The sequence below is a fragment of the Teleopsis dalmanni genome, chromosome 2 (assembly GCF_002237135.1).
Source record: "Teleopsis dalmanni isolate 2A chromosome 2, ASM223713v2, whole genome shotgun sequence".
Classification (NCBI taxonomy): Eukaryota; Metazoa; Arthropoda; class Insecta; order Diptera; family Diopsidae; genus Teleopsis; species Teleopsis dalmanni.
In genome coordinates this window covers 97829266-97854103 of record NC_051847.1, presented here as the reverse complement: position 1 = coordinate 97854103, position 24838 = coordinate 97829266, and the positions used below count along the sequence as shown (strand labels likewise).

Here is a 24838-nt window from a genome sequence, read left to right as displayed (position 1 = left end):
CCCCCTTCTTAAGTTGAAGCGTCCTCGCTTCTGTTTCTTAATTGTTGGACTATTTCATTTACATTTATTTTTGGTTGTAAATTTCTTTTTATAAAGATTATCGCAATGAAAAGAATCAGGATTGCTATTATTGGTATTGAAATGAACCAAAACATCTTTTGTTTAATTATTTCTTCTTGCAATGTGTTAATATGTTTTGTGTTGTCGATATGGATTTTGTGAAGATATGGCAGTGATAATTTTACATCGTATGTCTCATAATTTACCTTCATCGTTTTGGGTGGGTGTGCTTCCATGAGAGAATTTTTTTTGATTGTGGAAAATTCCGTGCTGTTTATCGAAATAGTTTCCATAAATGTAATCAGGTATGTGCCACGGGTGAGTTCGATTTCTTGTTGATCAACAATTTTGGTAGGAAATACGTCGTTTAAAATAACTACGCCATCTGATACTTGTTGAATTTGAGTTAAATGATGAGATGATTCGGTTGGACATTTAGCTGTATTGTTGTTAAGTAGTTGCGATAGGCAAGCATCTAATGTTGGTTGACATATAAAGGCTGTTGCCGTATAAATACAATTCTTAATTGGTAATGTAACATTTGGGCAGCTTAATGCTTCGTTAACGGATAACTTAACTATAGTACTATTTTTGATAACAGGGTAAATATTAATATAATTACAAAATTTAAATATTTTTGGAATTCTTAAAACATAATAAATTATATCAGTATTCTGTAGGATTTTTAATTTTGCAGCACTAAGTAGGCTTTCCACACTTATAGGGAAATTTTCAATTGAAATGATTTTATTTAATTCTGAATCATCTAAAATTAATGGGTTAGTTATATTATTTTTTGCTAATACTACCGATAGTGCAATCGTGTTTAAATTTGTCTTAATTCTATTATTTCTATTTTGATACAATTCAAATAAAACTTCTTCCCTGTCAGGGATTACATTGTTTATAGAAGCGGTTTTTCTTATGTTATTAATTTGTTCTGTAATTTCGTTTATTTTATTCTCTAAAGCTGAATTTATTGTAGTTTGTTTATTATTATTTTCGATCAAGTAATTTTGTTTGGTGGACAGCAATTCAAAATCGTCGTGATCTGGTGTTCCAGCGATAAATTTTAGTGCTGACCCGATGAAATCTATTGACCTCGCAAATCTTCGGGGAATGTCAAGGGTTTTTATTAAACTAAAAATTTCTTCTGTTTGCTCGGTTAAGATTTTCGCAAGATGTGGTTTATCACGAAGTTGATCTATTATATTATTTGTTTCTTCCGCCATAATTCTATAGTTGGTTAAATTTGTCATGTGAATGAGGTTCACATAGTCGTTATAAACTGCAGCTTTTCCCTGTTCCACCGCAATAAAATGAGCTTGCGTATAGTCTACTACTCTGGCGGTTGATAATTTTGCTACGCATAGTAATCTAAAAATAAAATAAAACATAAGATTTGTCTAAATCTAAATTTAAGTTTAGCGCAAATTGCTTTTATGAATTCTGCGACCTTCTATTTGCACAGTAGTGCCCAGGTCTCTTTCGATTATCTTTTCTACAAAAACCTGATTAAACTTATTTCCTAATCTTTTGTTACGTCGTAAATAAACTTTCTCACCAGGTTCGTACGTTCTAGTTATCCTATTTGCATTCAATTTTTCTAAGGTTTTTTCCTGCGCTAAAATAAGTTTATTCTTTATTTTTATTATATTTTCAGACGGACAGTTATAAAGTACGTCCACTGGTTTAGCACCTATAACCGAGTGAATGGTGTTATTATATTTTAGTGTCGCTAGTTGTATCAAGTCTCTGGATTCGTTTATATGTTGCTGTGCTTTTATGCATCGAGCTATTTCTATTAATGTTGAGTGAAATCTTTCAATTTGACCGTTGCTCTCACTATGAAGAGTTGGAATAAAGAATTGTTCAATCGAATAATTATCTCTTAAAAATGACCTCAGCATGTTAGAATGAAAAGCTTTTTCATTGTCCGTGACAATAGATTTTACATTTGGAAATATTGCTAAGATTTCCAATAAGGCATTCTTTATATCTATGGTGGATCTAGAAGGTATATGTTTGACAATCGCAAATTTTGAAAATTTGTCCATTGACGTTAGAAAGAGTTGGCTATCTGTAATAACGATATCCAAGTGAAGAATCTCAGCCGGTCTATTTGGAATAGGTGTCTTACCGATTTCTGGTTTTGGAGGTTTTCGCTGATATTTATTTTCTAAACATATTTTGCAATTTTTAATAACTGATTTTATCATATTTTTCATATTTGGGAAATAATATTCTTCTATAATTTGATTAAAGTTTTCTTGTAAGGATCTATGAGTACGGTTATGTTCTGTAAATATTACTTCAAATTGATCATCCTTATTAAGTAAGTCGATGACATGTTTTTCTGTGTGAATTAGTTTAGTACCCGGAAATGCTGTGATAAGATCATTCTGAAATTTTGCCAATGTTGGCAAGTCGCAACAAATAGCATTAGTTACATTAGGATTTATGGTTACCTTGAAACAATTCATCAGATTTTCTATAGTATCGTAATTTATTGTGTGACGAATAAATTTTTTAAATAAAATTTTTGTAGTTTTAGTGAAGGTCTCGGTTTTTCCTATAATCAATTGATTTTTGAATTGGTTTACAGGATACTGTATTGTTTTTATGGTGTTAGAAAGTGATATTTCACTATGGATGGTTTGGCCATCGGACGAAATTTGGTTGACATATTGTCTTGAGAGTGCATCTGCCACTTTATTTTCTTTTCCTGGCTTATAAAAGAATTTTGGTGCGAATTCTTCAACAAAAGCGCGCCACCGCTTTATCTTTGAATTTGGATTTTTATCCGATATAGAGAATATAAGTGGTTGGTGGTCTGTGAATATTTTTATATTTTTGACACCGTATAGGTAATGGCGCAATGCTTGAAGAGCCCAAACTATTGCGAGAAGCTCTCGCTCGTTTGTAGCATAGTTTTCCTCACACTTAGATAAAGTTCTAGACACCATTGTTATAGGCTTACCATTTTGAGATAATACTGCTCCCAAAGCAACAGACGAAGCATCAGTTGTTAACTCAAAAGCCTTGTTATAATCGGGATGTTGAAGGAGAACATCTTCTGACGCTAAAATGTTTTTTAATCTTTCAAATGCATCCCTAGCTTCACAATCAAATGTTATTTTAGTTTGTTTTGAATATCTCGTACCTATGTGACCATTTTCACCACGAAGATATTTTGTTAGGGGTTTAGCTAATCTGGCATAGTCCCTAATAAATTTTCTATAATACCCAGACAAACCCAAAAACGAGCGTAACGCTCTCAATGTCGTAGGCATTTTATAGTTAAGAATACTCTTAACTTTTTCTGGACATGTTTTTATGCCTTCTTCAGTAACAACAAAACCCAGAAACTCTACAGTTTTTTTAAAGAATTTTAATTTTTCTGAAGAAACTCGCATTCCCGCTAGTTCAAGTTTTTTTAATATCCTGTCCACATGTTCGATATGAAGTCTTTCATTAGGTGAATAAATAATTATGTCATCCATGTAAACGTGACATATGTTCCCTATATCTTCTCGCAGGATATCATCTATTGCTCTTTGGAATATACTAGGGGCATTCTTTAGCCCAAATGGCAAGCGACAAAATTCATATTTGCCATTATTAACACTAAATGCTGTCTTTTGCCTATCGTTTTCCGCGAGGATAATCTGGTGAAAGCCAGATTTTAAATCTAATGTCGTAAATATCTTTGATTTCCTTAAGTTCGCGAGTATAACTGAGGTGTCTGGTATCGGGTATCTATCCGATATAGTTTTTTCATTAATTTTTCTAAAATCAATTACCATTCTTTGTTTTTGCTTGCCATCATTATCGAGGCCTTTTTTGCTAACAACATGAATAGGTGAGTTATATGGAGAACATGACTTCTGAATTATGCCATCTTCTAATAGGGATTTAATTTCTTTTTTTATAAATTCAGCGGCTGACATGGGGTATGGATAACTCCTGGTATAAATAGGATCATCCGTAAGCAATTTAATTGTTGCTTTAACATTTGTATTATAAGGCAAAGCCCGATTAGGGTCTGCAAAAGCATTTTTATTATTTGCAATTATATCATTTAATGCGGGTATTAATTGATTGGGAAAGGAATTTGGTTTATCTGTACTTGAATTTACTTGTTCGCACGTTAAATGGTTAAGTATATCTTTTCCTTTTTTGTGGAAAAGAACACCATTTTTTGTATCGATTTTTCCTTCTATTGCTTTGAGGAAATCATAGCCAATGATTCCGTCAAAACTACTTAGGGCTGGTAATATGTAAAAAATTGTGGTTGTGCCAAAAATATTTATCTCGCAAAATTTAGTAATCTTATTTGTTCCATTGATAGATTTAACTAGGAACGGAACATCAAGAAGCCTAATACCCTTTAGAAAACTGTGATTTTTAAAATAATTTTTCGAAGTTCCCGTGTCAATTAATATGCGAAGCTCCTTGCCATCTGGATTTCGTCCCGCGATAAATGGCAGGAGCGAGTTTACCCTAAAAAATTAACATCATCAGAAATTTCACCATAAGGGTGGTAATCTACATGAGCAGAATTCTGCTGATGTGCCATAGCATTAATTTTCTGTAATTTTTGGGCTGGTGAACGATTTGAATTATTACCCTCATATTGCCGTTTCTGTAGGTGATTGCCTGAGTAATTCTGTGGTTGTATCATATTTGGCCGTCTAAAATAGGATGTACCAGGGTCCACCTCCATAGGTGTTGGTATGTTACCTTGGTGATTTAGTGTATTTTGGTGTGCTGCCTGAGATTCATTGTATCGAGAATTAACTTGTCTGTTAGGCCAATAATTTCTCTGATAGTTGGGGTGAGGGCTACGCTGAGCCACTTCCCGAAAATTCCTAACTCTAACATTTTTAGCAACAGCAAACGCATTTGCAAAATCGTACCTTTGATGACTTTGTTCCAACTCCTGTGCGGTTGCAAGTGCTGTTGGAAGGTCTGGAGGGTGTGACGAAAACAAAATGTCACAAATTGGGCGTCGAAGACCCGAAATGAAGACACGAAGTGCATTTTCTCTTGCACGGTCATTAAGTGCACTAATCAAGTCACTATTACTATTATTTGTCATTATATTTTTATTTATTATTAGAGTTAATTGTTTATCCACTGCATCATAATATTCATTAATCGTCATGCGTCCTTGTCGTAGGACGCTGAGCTCATTTTCTAAGACATGCAGTGGACGCTTATCTGAATATGTTTGATCGAGCCTTGCTATTATTGCCTCAAAATTTAGTATCGTATTAAAGGCACTAAGGGCCGTATTTGCCGTACCTGCAATTTTATTTCTAAGAATCCCTATGGCCACATAATAGGATTCTGATCCTTCAGTGTAATAATTCATGGCGAAATGTGCCGCCTCTCTCCATGCAGGATATTCTGCTGGATTACCTTTAAAAATTTGTAAAGACTTTACTAAGTCTAAATTTGTGTGTAAATTTGCTACACCTTCTCTAATTGTAGCCGGCATGAGCGGCTCTATTGTTGTAGGTTGAAGTGACCGAACTGCATTTGTCAGATCGCTAATCTGCCTAGAAAACTCTTCCCTAGAAATCTCTAGCGCGGCCTCTACCAAACTCATTACTTGATTCCTATCCATTATTAATTTTATTAATTTTATTTAACAAATATTTTTAAAAAAATCAATTAGTGTTAAATATAACGTTAACACTTTGCTTGCACTATCTTACAAAGTTTTACTGAATGTAAAGTTATTTTAAATATTTTAATATCTATTTTATTATAATTTTATTAAAAAATTTTAATATTTTAATATCTATTTTATTATAATTTTTATAATTTATTCTTTTTAGTATTAGGACTTATTAGAAATATAAATAAGCTTACATTAATCCAAAACCTTTTGCGTTGCTCATCTCAAATTAATTCTTTGTTTTTCACAGTAAGTTGATCCCACGATGGCTACGCTCGGCGTGCGTGCAGTCTTCTTTTCACTTAATGTTGATTATTTTTTTTTTACTTTAATAATTTGTTATTGCACACTATGTTGCACTAAATTGTTATTTACTTATTAGATAGTTTTTGTTAATTAGTTTTAGTTTTTTTTTGTTTTTAGTTTTTAATGTTCTAATTTTTTTTTATTTTATTGCGTTTCACGTCGCGCTAAAATTCTATTTATATTTTTTTTATTCACTTTAAAAAAATTTTTAATTGCTTTAATATTACGTTATAGCTTATATTACGTTGGGCGCCAGTTATTTTAAGTCGAATCACGGAGCGTTTTTAAAATAAAACACGTTACCCTTTCGATTGAGAAGTATATCTAAAATTTATTAAAATTTGCTAGTGCGCTGCACTTACAAATTAATTTTATTATTTTACAAAATTTATAATTTTTATTTATTATTTATTATAATAGCAATGTCAGCTGCCCTTACAAATTATTTGTGCTTATTCTATAATTTAATTTATTGTTATTGATTAAGTACAATAACAATGCCAACACGCGCTTGCTTTGGGTTCTTTGCACCGAAATGAAATTCGATATTGCGTAAACCGCTGCTGCAATAAAGCGACAATTTTAATTGTGCGCATGGACTGGGTCGCTGACATCGTTGTTACATATTAATGCTGACGAATGGTCAACACTGCTTAACTTATAGATAAAATAGTTTTTTTCCAAAACGATAGCTTCTCTGTTGTTTGCTAATGAAATTCAGATAAAGAACATAGAACCAAATTTTACTAATCTAATTAAAGAAAATATAACAAAAATATTAACCGAATAAACTAAATAAATTGAATAAACAAAATAAATGTTTTATAATATTAGTTCTTAATATGAACAAATCAGCAACTCTCTTCCTAAATAAATTCGTAGTATGAACCAAAAAGTCCTAAAGCAAAAAACGAAAATTGATTTAGCTCAACTAATATAGTAAGAGATATGAAAATTCTTTAAGAAACACACTAAGACAATATGGATAAGACATGGTATGGATAAGACATGGTCCGACAACATTACCACTATAGTAGTGGACCAACAACACTATGCTATACTACCGAGATTAGTCTAGAACAGAGAATGGAAATAGCGCTTTATCTGAAATCAATATGGGAATCACTATTTGTAAAATATTTACAAAATTTAGAGATCAGATAATAATCAAAAAGAAAAGGCTTTAATAAAAAACAAAAATAGTTCGAGAAATAGTTCGATAACAAAAAACTTGCATTTAATAAAAATTAACATATTAGGGGACGTTCAAATATAATGTAATTAAATTTTTGTCATTTTTAGACCCCTTCACTATGTAACACAATTTTATATAGCCTGTCATAGTGGTGTCACAGTCTACTTTCTTGCAATGCTTGCGAATTTCAATGGTCGCTGAGCTTCCTCTTTTTTGCAAGTTGTGCATAGTCCTTGTTTTGTTACTGTAGATTCACTGACCAGTGGCCTATTAGCACAGCAGAGAGTTCTGTCTTCGTTGACATCCGTTTTTGCTCTGCACATTAGAGCTATTCGTTCTTAATAAATTGTAGCCTTGACACAATCGTAATTTTCCATTTATTTTTATTGTGTTGTTACTCTTAGAAAATGATTTTGAATATGTTTTAAAGCACCCTTAATTAAGAACAGTAGTTATTCCTTTAGGGGAGAGGAGTGAACATACAAGGTAAATTATCTAATTGCATTTGAATTGGTAAATGCCAGCGCGATTCTTGTCACTGTTATCTCGAAGTTGAGACACAGCCTCTGGATAGATAAAATCATCCGTGCGTAATGAACTAATGTGTGCATCAAAATCCTCCTCATGGATTTATGAGGTTATGCGACAGGTTTGGAACCCATTATGGAAAAACACAACTTCCATGAAAACAAAGAATCGGCCTCGAATAAGGAAACCACATACCGTTGATGACACTAAGGAACATGATTGAAGAATATGCACCTGGACGAGACAAGGATGCTAACAACAAGAATATCGTGACATCTACTACAGATGCCATGCAACAAAGCACGAATTCGGAATCGGATTTGCGGTAAGCCGAAGGTGGAGAAATTTGGCCTTAACCTTCACACCAATAAACGAAAGGCTTGCTAAAATCCGTTGATCTCTAGAACATTTTTTACATTTTTATACTATTTATATATTTTACGAAATGGTTGTCTACTAAACGTGATAAGTACCTAAAAAATGTTCATTTTTAAAAAAATAAAGTCATTATCTGAAAACACAAACTGTAATATAAACGCATTTTAAATACTATGTTTAGACAGCAAAATTTCCTTGATTTCGTGAAAATAAAATTTAGTTATTTTTGAAAGTGTTCATACTGCCCCAAATTAAGGAAATCATATGTTTTTTGTTTACAAATCGAATGTAAAAAATTACATGCTCCAAACACTTTTTGTATCTGGGAAATTTCAAAAGTTGATTATAATAACTATAAAGGATGGCATTCAGTAGTTTTATTAGCTTTACTGAATTTCAGGTATGTGAATTATAATTTTTACTTTATTTTAAATTAATAACAGTTACATTTTTTTCTCTATCTTCAAATTTAAAAATTTGCACTGCTTTCAAAATATTTCCCGGTTTTATTAAAGTCAACTGTCATTGACATTTATTTAAAACAAATGTCACTTTTTCTTTAATTAACAACGAAATTAAGGTCATTTTCTTAATTTCGTTCTAACCTCAAAACTGAATTTTGTACGAAAAACACAACTAAATTTCGCTGAAACGAAGATGAAATTAAGATTTTTGCAAAATTAATATGTGTCTGAACATAGTAAAAGACAGTATTAGTTTATTACATAAATCATAGTCATAGTTAATCATAGTTAGAGAAAAATTTAAGGAATGCATTTGTGGGGTTTAATTATCTTATCTCAGAACTGTAATGAAACCCATTTTAATTTTAAAATCAAGTAAATATCAAGAGAATACTATTGTTATTCAGTTAGCAATTTCTTCAAAATTAAAATTTAGCTTTTATACTACACCACTTAAATTAGCCAATAGCGAAGAAAGAGTATTAATACTTCCAAAAAGAGTATACATGGCGACTACACTGGAATACTTCATTATAAACGTAATTACACAATAATTGCTTTTGTTTTTGACGTTATTCTCTAGAATTTTAATGGTAAATGACACTAAACCGCATCTTTTAAAAATAACATATAAAACAACAACACTGCTGGATTATTTAGTCCAACTTTTTTGAAACCGCTTAATTAAAAAGCAGCTCAAATTGCATTATTGCCAAGACTAAAAATTCGTCTATTGTGAATGATTTTTGGAAGTGCGTACAAAATTTCCAGTTAACCGTCAATAAATGTTTTTGTAAATTATTCGTATTTCGTTGTTATTTTTCTACTTGTTATTTTAGGGTTACAAATTATTATTCATTTTTGGTACTTTAACTTTTAGTTTGCGTGTTTTGTAAATATGTGTATTTGTTTATTTGCATATATATACCTGTAAGGTATCAAAAACAAATTTGTCTTATCTTGTTTGATAGACACCCATTTCGTAAAATGTGTAAGTAGTTACAATACTCCTAATTTCCTTTTGTTCTTGAATTTTATTAATTTCGCACATTCATCTCGCTTCGTTAAAAATTTATCACAGGATAATTCTTAATATTATAATTAATATTATTTTAATTTTATAATAGCGCTCGTAAAATAAAATATCGAATATAGAAGCAATAGGGGTGTTCACGATGTCTGTGCATCGTTGCAAACTTAAATAATCGTGAACACACTTTGTGCATAATAGTCTTTAAAATATTAAGAACAGCTGATTTTTGTTTACGTATTTAACAATGCCAAGAAAAAGTGAAAAGTAGAATATATTGAATACTGAGCTGGATTTTGTTGTTGCGGAATTAATGGGTAGTTTAGATTCGTGCATTTATATGTTTAATATAGCAGTACATTTATATTCATACGAATTTCAGAAATTGATACTTATGATGACGATGTAATAAATAACATTTTGGATGATTTAGAAGAAGACATTTCCACTGTGCTTATGTGCCGTCGTGGAATTTTATCAAAAGTTCCAAAATCTATTGAATGGTCCACTGATCATCGCCTGTGATTATAAGCTGCATGTTGTTGTTGGCATGATGCAAATATATATCGTAACACTAACATATATACCTCAAAACCTTCAGTTTCCTCAAGGAAATCTAGAATGAGATTTACCTCATTGTTGATCTACTTTTTGTTGCAACATCTCCGAATATTTTTGGCCAGCAGCTCCGACATTGTTGGACGTAAAATAAATACAAAATCAAACAATTGCATAAAATCATAACATTACAAAATAAAAAAAAACGACCGTTTCGCTAAAGTGTTGCCCAGCGAACAGTAAAAAAAGTAGTATTATTCACAATAGAGTCTTGAAAATCAAATATGCAAGAGGTAATTGGTGTTGAAAATATGGTCTTGAATATTGTCCTGCAAATCAAGTGCAGAATTATTTATAAGGGAATTGTTTTTGTGAAATCAAATAATTTTGCACATGCAACGATGCACAGTCATCGTGAATACCCCTAATATTTTACTTCCTATTGGTTTTTTTATTGATAATTATTCGCAATATCGTTACACAATTGTATTATAGTGAATTAAAAATTTAATTTTAAATTAATTTTTACTAATTTTAATTTAACCATAATCTTGGCAGTCAGCTCTTATGCAGTGGTATGAAATAAGTTCGTAATTTTAACATGAATTTGTAACGAAAAGAGTCGAACGAATCAAATTAGTAAAATTATAATTAAAATTAGGAGTAATTATGTCATATGGGTAAACTCGATAATTGTAATCATTTTTTGACATGGTGTTGTTTACTTTACAACACTGTTTTTTTTCGCCCAAAACTTCACTCAAGAATTAACGAAATTCGCTTTAATCAATCTTTGTTAATCAGCTGAATGGGAGGGTTTGCGATGATGTGAAGCGCTTCTCACTAAAGTTAAAATATATTCAAATAAAAATTAAAAGATACAATATTAAAACTCGAAAATGAATAGCCTTCAATCCTTAATAAAAAGAGAACATGGAATGCGTAAGTTAAATTTTATAGACATAAGTAAGTTTTAAGTAAGAAAAGTTGTATGCTCTCGCTAAATAATTTTGGCTCCAAATTTTCGGCGGTTTCGCGGGTAAAACTAGCGCCAAAGCAATCCAACAAATTTGTGACATTATAAACATAAAAACAGCGGAAACTCTTAGCAATTGTAGAATTTATGCATTTTGTGAATACCATGTGCTTAATTTTCTTCGAATTTAATTTTTCCTTTAATTACAGACACAAATGTCGGTTATGACTTCGCACTGCGGCGACTTTGTGTAGCGAGAGAAGATAGTTGGCTAGGTATTTCGCCTTCAGATTACAATTCTGATTATAATCCAGAGCCACCAATATTTTCCGCTAAATTTGCAAATTGCGATGGTTATCGCCACATATTAGCCATTGCGAATGAAGATGGGAAAATTGCTTTGCAAGACGTAAATAAAAGGAATTATAGTGCAGAGGAAAAATCTTTAAATGCCCCACAATGTCATTATAATGCAGTGTTCGACTTAGAATGGGCCCCGGGTCAAATGAAATTTGTTTCTGCTTCTGGTAAGTGAATTGTTAATTCAAATATCCATTTTGTTAATATTTTAACACTATAGGAGATCACACTGCACGTCTCTGGATTGTAACTGGATCAGAGATCATACAGAGTAGTACTTTTCTGGGTCACACACGATCTGTAAAAACTGCAGCATTTCGCAAATGTGATTCATCAGTTTTTGCCACTGGAGGACGTGATGGTGCAATTATTATTTGGGACACTCGAGCTGCTTTAAGTGTTGACATGACTCCACGTATTGATAATTGTATATTTAGTGGGCATGCGGGCGGGCCCGGAACACCAGTTTCTAGAAAAAAACGCCATCATACACCAAAACTTGCTCCGAATACTTCAACCAGCAGTATAACTGGCTTAGCTTTTCAGGTATAAAATATTTACTATTAATTTAAAAAACATAAAATACATTTTTGTTTTTTACTTTTAAAACATATGTTAGAATACAAATACATTGATTTCTTGTGGTGCTGGTGACGGTGTCATCAAAGTTTGGGATTTAAGAAGAAATTACACCTCGTACAAAAAAGAACCGCTTCCTAGACATAGTCTACCGTATGCTGGCACATCTACATTTAGAGGTTTTACAAACTTAATAATCGACGATTCAGCTTCCAGATTGTATGCAAATTGTATGGATAATACCATTTATTGTTATAATCTCTCCGCTTACTCGCCCCAACCTCTGGCATGTTACAAAGGTTTACAAAACAGCACATTTTACATTAAATCGTGCTTAAGCCCTGATGGTCGATATCTTTTAAGTGGCAGTAGTGATGAGAAAGCATATATATGGAATTTAGAAATACCCGAACAACCTTTGGTAGCCTTGTCTGGGCATACTGTTGAAGTTACATGCGTGGCGTGGGGATCAACAAATGACTGCCCAATTGTTACATGCAGTGATGATGCAAGACATAAAATATGGCGTATCGGTCCTGAAAATTTGTCTATTGAAGAGCAAACTACACATTACCGCGGCAAAGCGACAGTGTTGCCCAGGTTACCAAAAATGTTATCTTCAAGTAATCTATGTAGTTTGCAATTTACACCACGTTCCATTAAACATTTAGCGCAGAGCGGGCGAACACCAGATTCCATAGAAAAATTGCCAAATAAACGTTCTTTCCTCGAAATGTTAGGACCTGCCACTGGTTGCGAAAATATGGAACATGAACAAAAAAGACAACGAACAATGGAATCCCGAGGTAATAAGGTGTACATAATATTTATAATTTAATATTTAAAATTAATATAATTATAGCTCGACGTCTCTTCAGTCCCTCTACCTCAAGTGGCATAATGGGTTCCGCACAACCTACATGTCACATTTTCAAGCATTTATCTGCCATTGCCGAAGAAACACCAGAAAATACAAATCCTCCATTGGTTAATAATCAATCTTCTATGGAGTGTAACCAAGAAAATAATTTGGAAACTTTGACTAGTGCTTCTAATAAAAGTTCTAATTTATTAATATCACCTTTGAGTGAGCGAGCTATTACAGAAAATCGAAATAACTGCTTCAATTCACCACCAGATACATCTTCGAATATATTGTCAAACGGTTTGAATGGCGTAGCAGCTTCTTCAAATACGCAGCAACCATTATCTTCTGTAGTGTTTTCACCCACATCTAATCTGCCAAACTATGTTTTAGATGGTGAAGCTCCACATTTAGTAGTAATGTCACCAACACGAAAACACAAGGATAAAATTGACTGGCTTACAAAAATTCGCAAACAAAAATTGCTGTCTTCTCGTGGATCAACACTTACTGAAAAAATGAATGAACAGAGATCAACTGAAGTAAATGTTAATTTTACTAACATTATGTCCCCGCGTTTACAAAATTTACGTAACGAAGAAGGCAGTCCAAGAAACACAACACCGCGACGGCGATCATCACATTCTGGCCGGTCTCATGAAACTATGTCGCCATCAGCTCCACATCCAAAAACGCCTACATCCAGTCGACGTAATAGTGAAACATCAATTTTGCGTTTTTTTAGAGTGCAACACAAAAATGACACTAACGCAACACCAACGGAAAACAACCGAATTAATTTAGAAACTACGTCAGCCACAATGTCAATGACGACCTTAACAAATCCTAACACACATTCTGTAAGCAACCTCACAGTTAGTTCGTGCACTGAAACGCTTAGTACTTGACCACTTTTGAATAGTAAACATTCGTCCCTATTTGTAAAACTATTTTAAATTTAGTAACTTGTAAGATACTTTTAAAAATTTATACCTTAAGATTTAAATTTAAGCTGACGTCTTAAATATTTTCTTATTTTAAACTGTTCTCTCAAAGACTTAATATTTATTGCTTCAAATAGTGAATACATTATACATAGATAGTTGTGTAAATAAATTGATATAAGATTTATTTGGTATTTATATTTGTAATTTATAACAAAACATGGATTGTTACAATGTTAGAATTAATACTATTTGTATCGTTAAAACAAATAACAAGAATTTGACATAAACACACATATTACTACTTTTGCGTTCCATTTTATTTTATATTTAAATTAAGTCCATTTCTCCAAAAATTTAGTACCAATTATCGATTTTTTGCTGATTCACTCAGTCTGATTGTTTTGAACATTGCACGTCCAACTCCTATCAAGAGGACGACATGGCATAAATGAAGTGCAATGCTTGAAAAGTAAGTACTGGGATATGTATTCCAACACATTTCAATTAAACCCAATATAAGAAAGCGGGAACCTAAACTAAATTCAGTTGACCATGCTAAGTAAGGTAGAGAATGGAAATACCACACATAAAATTGGTAGTGCAATGATCTAGCACAAGCTACTCCTATAAGATTGCACAAAAAAAATGGTAACAAAGCAAGCTGAGTGCATTGCTCGAAATGAATCGAAACTTCTTTCTCAGTTGACGGAACTTCTTTATTTTCGCGTTTTGGCGGTGTGTTTAATCCCGTAGATTTTTGCAAATTTTTTTCGAACGTTTTTAGAAATGATTCTTGTTCGGCCGTTAGTTTTTCTTTAGGTGTTTTATCCACCACTTTTGATTTCTTTGACGCTATACCTTTAGCTTTAATATCTTTATTTCTTTGATGAAGTTGTGGTTGAAGTTGTTTCTGCAACTCACGCAATCGTAGATATCTTGTGAAGAAATAGTGTGTTGGTTTCGCGAATATTAATAACAAAATAATATGGAGGGCTAATAGACTTAAATGAAAATATTTATTAATAAACAAAATTTGGGGCAGAAATCTATAATTAACAGTCCACTTATATTCAAATATTCTACCCAAGTCGAAACTGCCCTTAATATATTCTAACGGATAAGTAAATAGAAAAGGAATACCAATTAAAAGTTGAACAAAACCACATATGCATATCTGAAGCAATGCCTTCACATACCCTAAATTGGTTATATAGAATAACAGTAAAGCAGGTGCAAATAATAAAATATTCATTTTCACGCCAACACCAAGACTGAAAAGTATGCTACCAAATATCCAGTGACGATCCATAAACAAATTTAGTGACGCATAAAGAAAGAGTATAGCTATTGGATCATTAAATAGACGAAGAACGTAAATCGAATGTATTCTATAAGATGTAAATGCACTTATGACCAACACATATGGTGGTACTTTTCTAGATTTTGTATAAAGACGCAATATGAACCACATTTGTAACATATATATGCCCATAAAAATGTACTGTCCAACACGAATATTTTCTCCATTTGATGTTATAAAGTACAGCGCTGAATACAAGTAGACGAAACCAGCAGGATAAACAAGCGGCCCGGTGTCACCTATAAATAAAAAATAAAATTTTAAACATTTATTTCCAATTGAACAACCGTGATTAATTTGTCTTCTTTACTAATTATTATATATACATTATAATACAATATGCAAAGATTCAATATGCAGACATCTGTGGATCCATCATGGATTCTTTAAAAAAAATAAAAAAAATTTCCATCTCATTGAGATGTCACGTAAAGATATCAGTGTTAGAATGCATTTGCTGCCGATTTACTATCGATAAGGCATTAATGCCATAAGATAAAATCTTATTCTTAATGATTTTTGTCGCAATTGTAAAAATTTTCGAAGGTTCTATATTTGATTTTTGCGGGGTTTTTTTGGTGGTTTGATAAAAAATCAAATAGTATTGTACAAATAGTATTAATAAAAGACACATTTTTCTTTATTCTGTTTTTCATTAATTTAAAATTACTCATTTTCACTTAAAAATTTACTTTATAGTAGCTCTCTTTATATATAATTATGTTTTTAATCGTAAATTACAGATAATAAATAAATAAATTATCATAAAATCATTAATAAAACCCTAAAACAACCCAAAGTTGAACTGGATACCATATTTACGAAACTTAAGAATTTCTAAAAACTATCAAATATTTAGCCTATAAACGTGCATAAAAATATTCAACCATACTTATCCACACCACCAAACTCACTGTTTAACTAATTAACTATATATAGCCAACTATCGGTCCAAATATCAAGTACATCCTATTTCTAAAAACAATTAAATTAAAATGTTAAAATTTTAGCAAAATTTAAGTAATATTAATTAAGACACATAAATAATGCAAAATCAAGGAGTGAATTTTTTTAAAAGCCTGTTGTTGATTATATTAAATCTTTTGCTACATTAGATTTATAATTTAGTAACACAAAATTAAAATTTCTAACGTCTCTAGATTGTTTGTTCATACACATATGTCATTTATTTAATACCATATGGAATACCAAGCAGAGCATTTGATGTGATTCATTGAATCATATATACCAGAGAAAATCTTATATCTTCCCTGACGTATACAATCTTTTAAAATTTTGTTAAAAAATTCAAGTATGTAATAGTTATACCCTTCAGAAATTTCTCATTTTTTTTTGCAGAAAAAAAAATTTAAAACGTATTAAGTACAAAACTAAATAAAACAATTTTTTTTTAATAAAATTTTTAAATCAAAACAGGTAAACTTCAGCTTATATTGTAATATATACATCATGGAGTATCCGTACTTATAGAAAATATTTTCGGTTAGTTTTGTGCTCTTTATGTAAACATTCAAAATTTCGTAAGTAAATTTTCTATTCACAATAGAAAGTACGTGTTCACAAGTTGTTTATTACGCAAGCCATTATTTATTGTGACTAACACATAATTATGAATTGTCGTTTTTTTGACAGTTAATGCATTTATAAAAGCATGCAAAGTGTTACGGCATGTCAGCTGGATATTCGGCCAAATTAATTTTATTAAAAATGATTTGTATAAATAGGATGAACTTGTGTTTACTTCGGCAACTATCAGTTAAGTGTTGCAACAAAGGACAGAGCAAATGGATATCAACAATATCCTATAACAATATATTTTTTTGGCCACATTTCAAATCAAGAACCAAGTTCAATACATCCTTAGCTGCACAACAAACAAGATTGTTACACCACTCCAACTGGCTGAATGCTAAAGACTATTACCAAACTTTAGGTGTTGCAAAAAATGCATCTGCTAAAGATATTAAAAAGGCTTATTATCAACTTGCGAAAAAATACCACCCGGACACGAATAAAAACGACCCAGACGCTAGTAAAAAATTTCAAGAAGTATCAGAAGCATATGAAGTATTGAGTGATGACCAAAAACGTAGGGAATATGATACATATGGACAGACTTCTGAAAATATGAGTCGGTCTGGTGCCGGAGGCTTTGGACCGCAGGGATTTTCTCAGAGCTGGCAATTTCGATCAACAATTGATCCAGAAGAGCTTTTCCGAAAAATATTTGGAGAAGCTAATTTCCGCACTAATAGCTTCGATGAATTTGCAGACTCTCAATATGGTTTCGGTAGTGCGCAAGAAGTTGTAATGGATATAACTTTTGCACAAGCCGCACGTGGAGTTAATAAAGATGTGAATGTCAATGTTGTTGATACATGCCCCAAATGCAATGGCTCCAAATGTGAACCCGGTACAAAACCAGGCCGCTGTCAATATTGTAATGGCACTGGAATGGAAACAATTTCGACTGGTCCATTCGTTATGCGTTCTACTTGTCGTTATTGTCAAGGAACACGTCAATTTATTAAATTTCCCTGTGCAGAATGTGAAGGAAAAGGTCAAACAGTGCAACGCAAAAAGGTTACAGTTCCTGTACCAGCTGGTATAGAAAACGGTCAAACAGTTCGCATGCAAGTGGGACGCAAAGAGCTGTTTATAACGTTTAGGGTTGAACAGAGTAAATATTTCAGACGAGATGGCGCCGATGTCCACACAGATGCTAATATTTCCCTTGCCCAAGCAGTGCTTGGTGGTACAGTACGTATACAAGGCGTATATGAAGATCAAATTATTTATATTGAACCCGGTACTTCATCTCATCACAAAGTTTATCTTAAAGGAAAAGGTCTCAAACGTGTTAATACAAGCGGTTATGGCAACCATTACGTAAACATAAAAATTGATGTCCCTAAGAAGTTAACCCAAGAACAGAAAAAATTAATTTTAGCCTATGCAGAATTGGAAAAAGACACACCCGGTCAAATAAATGGAGTTACACTGCAAACGGATGGCACAAAAAAAGCGACGTAATATATTGTAGATAAAGTATTTTTTTTAAGATGCTCAATTGATTATAAATTTAATTTTTTACAGAGCAGAAGTGAACAGTTCAAACGGATTTCTAGCAAGGCTTAAATCGTTGTTTAATTAATAAACTAATTATCATCAAGAGCGCAAAATAGAAAATTGTTATTGATTCGTAGTTGCCTAGTGTTAAGATAACAATAAATAAATTTAAACGAATTTGATTCGCTCTTAAATTTTATTATATCACAACGGGTATCGTCAGGAATGTACATTTTTTGTATAAAAATTGTTTTTGTTTCGGTTTAACTAAATTTTACTTGATTAAATCGAAGTTGGGGAAAGATTCCAAGAATAAAATAAATAAGACAACCATTAGAACAAACTGTAAACAATATAAAGATTTAGTGTTTTATTTTAATTACTAAAAAATTTACATTCCATAAATAAGTAACACTCTTGAGGTAAATTTATATTTTCATGCACCAGAATTAGATTGGAAATTATACAGAAGATGTGCAATATAAGCGTACTTAAGTTTACGTTGGAGAATATACTTTCAGTTATAACATTTTTGATACTTTAAAGAAAATTTTAAATGAAAAATTATGCATTTGTTTATTCTGTTAAGACACATTGTTGGTTGACTTTAAACATAACCATCAAAACAAAAATAGATTATAGCACACACATTCTGCAGCAGCGATAAAAATACTACAAATCTTACCTTTGAGAAGTGCGTAATTAGTCGTTCCATTTAAAAATCCCTCACATTCTTGCATGTAAGCTTTCCAATCAATTTCGGTGTAAGGAACGCGCTGAATTACAAGCACATTCAACAGGAGCTCTCCTAATAATACTAACACCGTTACAATAGGAAGTGCCGCGGGATCAAATATTAAGAATTTTAAATACTCTAAATTAACATATTTCAAGTAAAATTGTTTTAAAAAATTCCATTTTTTATTCGGTTTTATGGGAGGCATTTTAAATTTATTGCAATACTTAAAAATGGAAATATCCTACATTAGAAACCGGTCATGAATGTGTCCGAACTTAAGAACAGATGGTGTATAATGTTGCCACATTTTAAAAAATTATTTTGGTGGGCTCGGAATAAATTCAAAAGATTCGAAATTTTTTGCAAATTCCATTTATTTGATATTCAGTATTAAAAATATTGAAGGAAAAAGATGAAGCTTTAAAATAGTAGTAACTTTTTCTTTTTGGGGCCGGCGTTTTTGCTCTCGGTAAAATTAATGGTTGTTTGCTCTATTGGTTAAGGAAAATTATCCCAAAACAGCAGTATAACAGTTTTTGAACTGATTAGCTGGTTGTTGCCATTTTGACACAAGATAATTTGATTAATATAAGAAAAATTAATTTCATTAAAAATATGGTAATGATAATGGATGTTATCATTAATGAGCATACATATGTATAAAAATAATCATTCGATTCTTTTCGGGGCGGACTTCAGCCCCACAAATAAAAGTTTCTGCTTTCTTTACCTACCTTTAGCTGGTCTATGACTTGTCTATATAAGTTTCTCACTTTTAACAGTTAGTCACTCGAAGTATTAATGTAACTGTGGTGAAGATTTTCTCATTTTCTTTGCAGTTTTTTTTACCTGCCAAATTGCATGCGAGATATTCTGAATTTAATGTGGTAGTGAAAACATTTGTTTTATTGTAATAAAATATTAGTTAAAAGTGACGCGATAACTTCGTAATGAGTGATATTATTAATATAATATAATAATAATTATTGTTATTTATTAATTATAATTATTATAATATTATTAATATATATTATAATATTATTATAATTATTAATTATTATTGATATGTTAAAATCATTAACGATTTTTAAGAAAAAAATTTTCTCTGGTCGTGTGTCGCAAGCACAAAAATTAAATTTTTAGGATCGGATAGTCATGAAAAGACTGAAAACTGTTGGCAAAACTGTGCCGAAGAACGAAACAATTCTGGAGGATTCAATAAAAATCTAGAGCAATGGAAAAAAGTAAGTTAAAGTAAATAAATTAAACCTTTTAAAGGAATCCATTTAACAGTTCAATGCAATTACGAGCATTAATATGCTTTGCATTGAAATTCAATGTATTTGCTGGCCTGCATTTACAGTATTTTTATAAGGAGTCATTAACAATGGTTGAAGAAGTTATCCGGAATGACTATATTTACCAATAGAATCATTATTTTGCCTGTAATTGGCTTCTAGGAACTTTTTGATTGCGGTATTCTCCCATAAGAATCGTGAGTATTTCCATCATAGCGAGCATAGTATCCCAAGATTTTTAAATCATAATCGCAAATAAGTTACACATTTTTCGAAAAATAACCTTTTCTATTTCCGTAGCAATGCTTTACTTCTATGCAAACTTATCTTACATAGAAGTAGAGCATTGCTCGTGAATTCAAGTTAAACTCGAACTATTTAGCCACTGGTTGAAATTTAAGTATGTATAGTGAGGTGTAAAACGAAATAGTAGAGTTCAAACAAGATTAATAGTAAGAAGATTTGCACCAAGAGTTGGAAAAAAAATGCATATCGACAGAATGGAAGCATATATAACAATAACATTGCTGGAGCAAAGTTCAGAACCATTACTAAATTCAATTAATTACAATAAATATATGTAATATTAAAAATAGTAGCAACCTGAAGACCCTTCACTTCTAAACAACAACTGAATGAAGTTTCTTCTAAAATATAGCTTGGTTTAGTAGATGGTTTTTTTTCATAATTTCTATAAATTCTTTAAATTATTTAATCTAAATGATAGCCTGTATATCAATGATACCTTTGAGGAGGACAAGTTATTCTGTTGCGTTCTTCTTTATTATATGCTTTTCATCTAAAATCCGTCATAAAATCCTTCGTGATAATAAAAAGAATGACAACAGTTTCAATATTGGAACACAGTTATAATATTTTTATATTATTTATATTTATAAAATATTTATTTTTTTTTTTTATAAATATATTTGTGCCTATTCTGAATCGCATGAGAATGGGAGTTTTTTCCCTTTTCCCAATTTTGCTATTCTGAACAATATAAGAATGGCAGTTTTGTTCCCTATTCCTAATTTTTCAAATCTGAATCGTATGGGAATGGGAGGTTTTCCCAATTTTGCAAATAGTTTGGGAGACAAGTTAAAAAAGTATTAAAAATAGTTTAATTTAATATGAAAGTAACTTATAATGATCAGATTTTTGAATAAATTTTAATAAAATTGGTATAATAAATGTAACATTTTAAATATTTATTTGTTTATTTCGTTGACAAATTTTTCTAATAAGTTTAAATTTAATATAACGAAATTTTTATATAATATATTTTATTAACATTATTATTTTAATAAAAGTATTATAACAAATTTAATATATTTAAATTTTTATTTATTTATTTTATTTACTAGGGTTTTTTTTCCACAAATTAAAGCATTAACTATTGTTATTTAAAACAATAGATAATGAAAGAAATCCAAATTTTGAAATGAATGGGACAAGTTAAAATAAACTTTTGCAATTATGCACAGGTAAAACATTGCTTCTTTTTTATTATAACATCTGCACAATCATAAACTATTATTACAGTTTATTAATTTAATTAATATCCTTATTATAAAAATAAATACGAGTTTTGGAGAGGAACTCAAATTTTAGTTAAAACACTAATAATTTCAATAAGATATTTACTAATTTTAAATAAGATATTTTACTTTGTTTTATTGCATATAAGAAAATAATAAATTATATATATGCTTAAATAATAAAACAAATAAATAAAATATAAATTTTCTATTATTTACTTATAAAGTATTCATTATATTTATTTCTTATATTTTGTGTTGCAGACAAATAATGCGATTTTTAAATTTAAATCGACATATGATACACAATTCTTTTCTTTGTTTTGCTCATTTTCGCACTTTTCGTCATTAAAAAGTGCCATGGTTGCCAAAATTTAACAAAACAAATTTGAAACTTAAGTTGTTCACAAGACTGCTTTCTCCCAAGCAATTAAGAATAAATGAGTTGTATTCTTGGGAATAGCGTGGATAATAGGGAGACTTGTTCCCTGGGAGTATTCAGAATTACTATGATTAACTTTTATTTCCTATCCTAATATAAGGAATTCTCCTGAAGAAGGCAAAAGCGAATTTGCCGAAATATGTATAGAAATACACAAAAATTAACGCTCAAAATAAAAGTTATCGAATTGCCTTCTGAAGAGCTGGAGCTATATAAAAAATCAATGCGCTTCCTCTTTGTATTCGTATTATTTCATTATTTTTCTCCGTTATTATAGTTAAAACCTAAATAAAATGTGTACTTTTATATATATTCAAACACAATATAAAATGCTCACCTATAATTTTTTGCGTCATTGATTTTATATATATTTATATAAAAACACTATTTTATAAAACAATCTGCAGGAATTTTTGTGTTTATAACTATTATTCAACCACAAATATGTTTAAAATTCTTTTACTTGTCATTTGTCATATGTTTACTGATTTAGGCAGTGATGCCAAGTTATTCTTAAGTAACCAAAGGGTGTTCGTTGTATTGGAGCATTCATCTCATAGGAATACACCTATAATTAATTATTTTCTTCACGCAAGCATTGTTATATATTAGAAACAATTTATGTAATCTAGTACACTTTAAAAGTCTGCAATTTTAATAACATTTTAATAAGTCTGAAATTTTTTTCTAATTTATAAATGAGTATATTAAACACAAATTCATAACCATTTAAAAAGTTCTGATAAAGTACTCAAACTCTTTTAATATTTACTTGCTAAACTGTCGTAGAATTTTAAAATATATATTTAAAAATTTACTATTTCTAACTATATACATTTTTTCTTAATTATTTTTGCAACAAAATGCAAAACCAAAAAATCAATATCAATATATTTTTTTGTTGAATAACACTGTTTTTATTTATATTTTGTGCACATATTTTATTACTGTTTTATTATGTGCTGAGTTTTTATTTGCTTTATTTTTTCCTTTTCTTCTTGAAAAGTTTTCGCTTTTCAATGAAAATAAATACCAGTTTAAATGTGATTGGGAAATGTGGGAGGCAGATATGCGCGCATCGCATACAACGAAAAATTTTGTTATCTATAATTTTCAAATTTTTAGTAAATAACAAAAGTTTATTTTATTTACTACAATAAAAAAGAAATTATTATTTTTTTCAACTTTTAAAATACAAAATATTTTTAAAAAATTATCGGTGTTTTGTTTGTACCGTTTGTCAAAGTCTCTTATCGTACGTATTTGTTAAACTAATTCTAACAAGATTTTTTTAATATAGAACATTTTTTCTTCATATTAAATATTTTACGAAAATGATAAGCTGTGCTGTAAACTTTTGAGTGTGTATTATAAAAATTAATTATATCGATTGTAACACTGCCGGGCGTGTATAGCTTGTTGTAACCCATACAATACGAAACTTGTTGCCTTTTTCAAATATTCTTTGACTTCACCCCTCTAACAGCTGATTTCAAATCATAATAAATAGTTGTTTGTGCATATCTCACAATTTGAACGTCAGCGAACTTTGCCATACTGAGAACGTGATTTATTTGTTTGTTTGAGATAACATTTCCCATGGAAAAATTAAACAACAGCATATTGTTTTTTACCTGTTTTTGTACTATTTAAATTTTTATTAAATTTTTCATCTCCACAAATTATTATTATTTTCACTATAAAATTTTATTTAAACACGAAAAGCTTTTGTATGGCTTTATAGCTTAACAAGAGAGTTCACACAAATGTTCCCACATTCAAAACAACTTAAACTTATAAATGTAAAAATCAAAAAAATTCCAATAGTTTGTGTATTAAAGTGCTTAATTTTTTTCAGTTGTTTTTGTATATCAAATCTACGTATTAACATTAAAAAAATAGAATAAATAATTTAATTACTTATTGTTTCAAAATTTATGAAAAATAAGTCATTTTGAGGTGAGTGTGTTATATTACAAATTACTTTAATTATTTATTTTATAGTAATTAGTTTATTGTTATGTATATTTAATATTTTTAAATTGTTTTATTAATTAAATAAAATCCATTTTGAATTGATTTCTTTAAAGAATAATAATTGAAAATAAAAAAGTATTAAAGTCGTACATATTATATGAAATAAATGGATTTATATGTACATTGTGAATATGTCAAAATACATACATACATACAAATATTTGTATATATATTTATAATTAAACTTTAAGAGGTTCAAGTTTTAATGCGATTACTATAAATATTTTGAAATCCTTTTATTTGCATTGTATAAATTATTTCAATTTTGTTTTTATACATTATTGTTGCCAAGCATAATTTAAAAGCGATAATTAATCTATAACGAACGATGTCAACAATTGATAAGATACTCAAGTTTTGTTCATTATTTTTTTTTTTTTTATTATTCATAATCAAATATAC

General features: G+C 30.2%; 3 protein-coding genes across 7 annotated transcripts; 2 read left to right on the top strand and 1 right to left on the bottom strand.

Moving 5' to 3' along the window:
* Window positions 1-10986: 10986 nt before the first annotated feature.
* On the top strand, window positions 10987-13978 carry LOC119677808 (protein lethal(2)denticleless). The gene is made up of 5 exons (XM_038089333.1): window positions 10987-11147; window positions 11391-11708; window positions 11762-12087; window positions 12161-12926; window positions 12983-13978. Exons 1-5 carry the CDS (start codon window positions 11105-11107, stop codon window positions 13891-13893), a joined length of 2364 nt encoding a protein of 787 aa, XP_037945261.1. The 5' UTR covers window positions 10987-11104; the 3' UTR covers window positions 13894-13978.
* Window positions 13979-14078: 100 nt separating this feature from the next.
* LOC119677809 (lethal(2)neighbour of tid protein 2) lies at window positions 14079-19377 on the bottom strand. Its single transcript, XM_038089334.1, has 2 exons — window positions 19068-19377; window positions 14079-15531 (listed from the first exon to the last, which is right to left on the bottom strand). Exons 1-2 carry the CDS (start codon window positions 19324-19326, stop codon window positions 14297-14299), a joined length of 1494 nt encoding a protein of 497 aa, XP_037945262.1. The 5' UTR covers window positions 19327-19377; the 3' UTR covers window positions 14079-14296.
* LOC119677810 (protein tumorous imaginal discs, mitochondrial) lies at window positions 16730-18720 on the top strand. Of its 5 annotated transcripts, XM_038089336.1 has the most exons (3): window positions 16733-16833; window positions 16946-18342; window positions 18410-18720. In XM_038089336.1, exons 2-3 carry the CDS (start codon window positions 16982-16984, stop codon window positions 18465-18467), a joined length of 1419 nt encoding a protein of 472 aa, XP_037945264.1. In that variant the 5' UTR covers window positions 16733-16833; window positions 16946-16981; the 3' UTR covers window positions 18468-18720. The 5 variants fall into 5 exon arrangements, with proteins under 5 accessions (XP_037945265.1, XP_037945263.1, XP_037945267.1 ...); XM_038089337.1 differs by having other exon boundaries at window positions 16730-18342; window positions 18415-18720; XM_038089335.1 differs by having other exon boundaries at window positions 16730-18342.
* Window positions 19378-24838: the final 5461 nt, after the last annotated feature.